The following is a 5,272-nucleotide window of genomic DNA, read 5'->3' as shown; positions in this document are numbered from 1 at the left end:
AGCAAGACTCTGTCTCAAAAAAAAAAAAATTAGCAGGGTGTGATGGCAGGCACCTGTAATCCCAGCTACTCAGGAGGCTAAGGCAATAGAACTGCATGAACCTGGGAGGTGGAGGCTGCAGTAAGCCAAGATTGCACCACTGCACTCCAGCCTAGGCGATAAAACAAGACTCGGTCTCAAAAAAAAAATTAGGCATGGTGGTGTATGCCTGTAATCGCAGCTACTCTGGAGACTGAGTGGGAGGATCACTTACTTACTTGAGCCTGGGAGATGGAGGTTGCAGTGAACCAAGATTGTGCCACTGTACCACTGTACTGAGTAAATTTTATATATATATATATATATATATATATACACACACACACACACACACACACCCCTCAACTCTTGAGTGCATGTGTTTTTAATAGTCTATGTAAGGAATTGGGAAGCACTCATAATGCACTTCTGCTATATACAGAAGTACAGTGGTTGTGGTTGTTACTAAAGTATTTGTGCATTTTTTGTTTGTTTGTTTGAGACAGGGTCTCACTCTGTCACCCAAGCTGGAGTACAGTGGCATGAATACAACTCCCTGCAGCCTTGACTTCCTGGGCTCAAGTGATCCTCCTGCCTCCCTCTCATGTAGTTGGGACCACAGGTCTGTACTACCACTCCTGGCTCATTTTTTAATTTTTTTGTAGAGATGGGGGTCTCACTTTGTTGTCCAGGCTGCACTTGTGTTTTTTTGCCTTGTTAGCTGAAACAGATGCATTTTTATATGGAACACCATCTTAAGTTGAAATAACAACTGACAAGCAATGATTATTCAGGCTTGAGTATCTGACAAATATTTTTTCAAAAATGAATAAAGTGAGCCTGGTATTTCCAGAGAAACAATTAATTGTATTTGTTGCCAATGATAAAATGTGAGTTTTTGGGTGAAAGTTAAAATTTTTTATCCACCCCTGTGAGCTTGACAGCTTCTCAATACTTGAGAACTTCTCTGATGAGCTTGGTGATGTTAATGATTCCAATTCTTTCATATTGCATAATGAAATGTTAACATTTGGAAGATCTGCATAATTCAGAGAACTTATTATTTTCCAAATGAGGAACAAAGGATGTTACAAAACCATGCATGGGGTAAATATTCATTCCAAATGTAACATTTTGATGTAACAAAGTATGCAAGTCTGAGAAGATGTAACAAAGTATCAAAGTTCACTGATGATGTTTCAGATTCTACATTGCAACTAATCTTTTAAAACTTTACTTACTGAGTCCTGGTACAACATCAAAGAAAAATACCCACAATTACCTGGAAAGACTATTTAAAAAGTTCTTCCCTTTTACAGCTACACATCTGTATGAAGCCAAATTTTCTCCATATATTTCAACCAAACCAGCACACAGCAAAAGACTGAATGCAGAGGCAGATAAGACTCCAGCTCTCTTCTATTAAGCCATACAGGAAAGAGGTGTGCACAAATACAAAATAATGCCTCTTTTCACTAAATTTTGTTTTTAAAAAAGTTATTATTCCATAAAATGTTATTTATGTTAACATATAATAAATGAGCTTACTATTGGCATTTTTAAATGAATAAACATTTTTAAAACTTCCTAATTTCTTTTTTTTTTTTCTTGAGACGGAATCTCTGTCACCCAGACTGGAGTGCAGTGGCACAATCTTGGCTCACTGCAACCTCCACCTCCCGGGTTCAAGCAATTCTCCTGCCTCAGCCTCCTGAGTAGCTGGGATTACAGGCGCCCACCACCACATCCAGCTAATTTTTGTATTTTTAATAAAGGTGGGGTTTCACCATGTTGGCCAGGCTGGTCTCAAACTCCTGACCTCAGGTGATCTGCCCACCTTGGCCTCCCAAAATGCTGGATTACAGTCATGAGCCACCGTGCCTGGCCAAAACTTCCTAATTTCTAATACAGTAAACATTAATGGATAAATCTGTATAAACAATAGCTCCTTGAGGTCTTACATCTTTAAGAGTGTAAAGGGGGCCAAGTACAGTGGCTCACACCTATAATGCCAATGCTTTGGCAGGCAGAGGCAGGAGGACTGCTTGAAGCCAGGAGTTCAACGCTACAGTGAGTTATGTTTGCACTGCTACATTCCAGCCTGGCAACAGAGTAAGACCTTTTCTCTCAAAAGTAAATAAATAAATACATTAAATTAAAGGAAAAAAAAAAAAGATTGTAAAGGGGCTCTAAGTTAAGACCAAAAGTTAAGAGACACTGGCCTAGAGAAAGGGTATCCACAGAGAAGAGCAGAGGGCCGGGATATGCCAACATTTAGAAACTGAGCCAAAGAGGGGGAACCTGTCAAGAGAGACTGAAAAGGCATGAGATTACACAGCAGCCAAAAAAATAAAAAAAGGAAAGGAAAGTAGAGGGAGAGGTGTGAAATGATATTAAGAAATCAAGCAAAGACAACATTCATGGAAATAAACTATCATAATACCTGTAATATTGCCAGGCCTGGTATGAAACCAGGTACTTCCTCCTTCAACTGAGTGACTTGATTTTTCAGTCTCGCCCTTATTTGCCTAGAGAAAAAGGAAAGGGTGGAGTTAATATTGAATGTTCCAAGCACAGATAAGTGATGCAGATTATTAGATGTATTTCTCTTTTATTTGTTTGTTTATTAACACAGGGTCTCGCTCTGTCACCCAGGCTGGGAGTACAGTGGCACAATCAAGGCTCACTGCAGCCTCGACCTCCTGGGCTCAAGTGATCCTTTCGCCCCAGCCTCCTGAGTAGCTGGGACTTTACAGGTGTGTGCCACCATACCTGGCTAATTTTCGTACTTTTGGTAGAGATGGGGTTTCACCATTGCCCAAGCTGGTCTTGATTTCCTGGGCTCAAGCGATCTACGACCTTGGCCTCCAAAAGTGCTGGGATTACAGGTGTGAGCCCCTGCACTGGGCCTGTATTTCTCTCTCTCTCTCTCTTCTTTTTTTTTTAGATGAAGTTTTGCTCTCATGGCCCAGGCTGGAGTGCAATGGCGCGATCTTGGCTTACCACAACCTCCATCTCCCAGGTTCAAGTGATTCTTCTGCCTCAGCCTCCCAAGTAGCTGAGATTACAGGCATGCGCCACCACGCCCAGCTAATTTTGTATTTTTAGTAAACACAGAGTTTCTCTACGTTGGTCAGGCTGGTCTCAAACTCCTGACCTCAGGTGATCCCCCCACCTTGGCCTCCCAAAGTGCTGGGATTACAGGCGTGAGCCACTGAGCCCGGCTTGTATTTCTCTTTTAAATCAAAAACACTGGCCAGGAGCAGGCAATGGTTCATGCCTGTAATCTCAGTACTTTGGGAGGCTAAAGCAAGAGGATTGCTTTAGAACAGGAGTTTAAGACTATCCTGGGCAACATAGTGAGACCCCATCTCTACAAAAAATAAAAAATTAGCTGGGAGTGGTGGCAGGCACCCGTAGTCCCAGCTACTCAGGAGGCTGCGGCAGGAGGATGGGTAGAACCCAGGAGGTTGAGGCTGCAGTGAGCTATGATGGTGCCATTGCACTCCAGCCAGGATGATACAGCAAGACTGTCTCCAAAAAAAATAAAATAAAAACACCAGTGAATGGACATTATCTGGTTTAATGTGTACAGGAACTTCCCATCAATTTTCCAGGCCACAAGTAGATGTGGCTCTTTTTCTTTTTTCTTTTTTTTGAGACGGGGACTTGTTCTTGCCCAGGCTGGAGTGCAATGGTGCGATATCTGCTCACTACAACCTCTGCCTCCTGGGTTCAAGCGATTCTGCTGCCTCAGCCTCCAGAGTAGCTGAGATTACAGGCGCTTGCCACCATGCCCAGCTAATTTTTGTATTTTTAGTAGAGATGGGGTTTCACCATGTTGGTCAGGCTGGTCTTGAACTCCTGACCTCGTGATCCACCCATCTCAGCCTCCCAAAGTGCTGGGATTACAGGAGTGAGCCACTGTTCCCGGCCAACTGGATCTTTTCTAACTCCTACTGACACTAACTGACCAAAGGGTTCAGGGATAATTGAAAATGTATTAGTTGATGGCATTCAAAATCATATAGTAAATAAATGAAAACTTAGACCAACACTTCTAGAAAGTGCCGATCCTCATCTTTTTTCACATTTCCACTCTCCAGGTGCTGTCATGAAAAAATTTTATAGGAACAAACTCAAGCACACACCTTTTGCTCAACCTACACTAGTAAGATTACTACAGAGTATCCACATAAGGTTGAATGATAAATCAATGAATCCCCCTCCAAATTCAGCATAAACTTACAAATTATATTCTAATTCACAAAGGAATTTTCCTTACAAAGAATTTAACACAAGGTTAAAAGTATAACCTCCTGCAGTCTCCTTATTAGAGTGGAAAAAAGTATAACCTCTTGCAAAACTAAGACGATCAATTTAGCAACATACAACTTCTCAACTGTCAGGCCTCTGAGCCCAAGCCAAGCCCACCGCATCCCCTGTGACTTGCACGTGTATGCCCAGATGGCCTGAAGTAACTAAAGAATCACAAAAGAAGTGCAAATGTCCTGCCTCGACTTAACTGATGACATTCCACCACAAAAGAAGTGAAAATGGCCGGTCGTTGCCTTAAGCGATGATATTATCTTGTGAAATTCCTTTTCGTGGCTCATCCTGGCTCAAAAAGCTCCCCCACTGAGCACCTTGTAACCCCCACTCCTGCCCGCCAGAGAACAACCCCCCTTTGACTGTAATTTTCCTTTACCTGCCCAAATCCTATAAAACGGCCCCACACTTATCTGGCCCCACACTCATGTCCCTTCGCTGACTCTCTTTTCGGACTCAGCCCGCCTGCACCCAGGTGATTAAAAAGCTTTATTGCTCACACAAAGCCTGTTCGGTGGTCTCTTCACACAGACGTGCGTGACATCAACAATACACTAGGATGTCAAGTAAATGAAATTACATCCATAAATAAATACCTGAATAGCTCAACCTTGCCCAGTTATGATATATGATACAACGTTCAACTTGAACAAGCTCTGTCCCTCTTGGAAAACCAGTTTTGTCATTTGTCACATGGACATTCACAAACAGCTCTTCCTTCATTCTAATTTGGTTACTCTCAGCTCCACTTCTCCACATGTCACAAAAAAACTGACATAAACAGGCACACAAGAAATAGATTATTTGGACTGGCCTAGTAAACATCAAGAATGTTGAATGGTACAAGAAAGAAGTCATACCCAAGATTTCCAATTTTTATTTATTTTTATTTATTTATTTTATTTTATTTATTTATTTTTTTTTT

At 41.7% G+C, this 5,272-nt stretch overlaps 1 protein-coding gene across 1 annotated transcript in view; it reads right to left on the bottom strand.

Annotated features, from left to right (window-relative positions):
* The window catches only part of MTHFD1 (methylenetetrahydrofolate dehydrogenase (NADP+ dependent) 1, methenyltetrahydrofolate cyclohydrolase, formyltetrahydrofolate synthetase), a 105,156-nt gene that overhangs the window by 87,830 nt on the left and 12,054 nt on the right, over positions 1–5,272 (bottom strand). Inside the window, exon 2 of the mRNA XM_011978328.1 lies at positions 2,462–2,546. Coding sequence (XP_011833718.1) covers positions 2,462–2,546 — 85 coding nt within the window. The remainder of the gene's footprint in view (positions 1–2,461; positions 2,547–5,272) is intronic.

Source organism: Mandrillus leucophaeus, unplaced genomic scaffold, assembly GCF_000951045.1.
Source record: "Mandrillus leucophaeus isolate KB7577 unplaced genomic scaffold, Mleu.le_1.0 Scaffold192, whole genome shotgun sequence".
NCBI classification, from domain to species: domain Eukaryota; kingdom Metazoa; phylum Chordata; class Mammalia; order Primates; family Cercopithecidae; genus Mandrillus; species Mandrillus leucophaeus.
The sequence above is the reverse complement of the archived record's forward strand: the minus strand, read 5'-3'. Positions and strand labels throughout refer to the sequence as shown.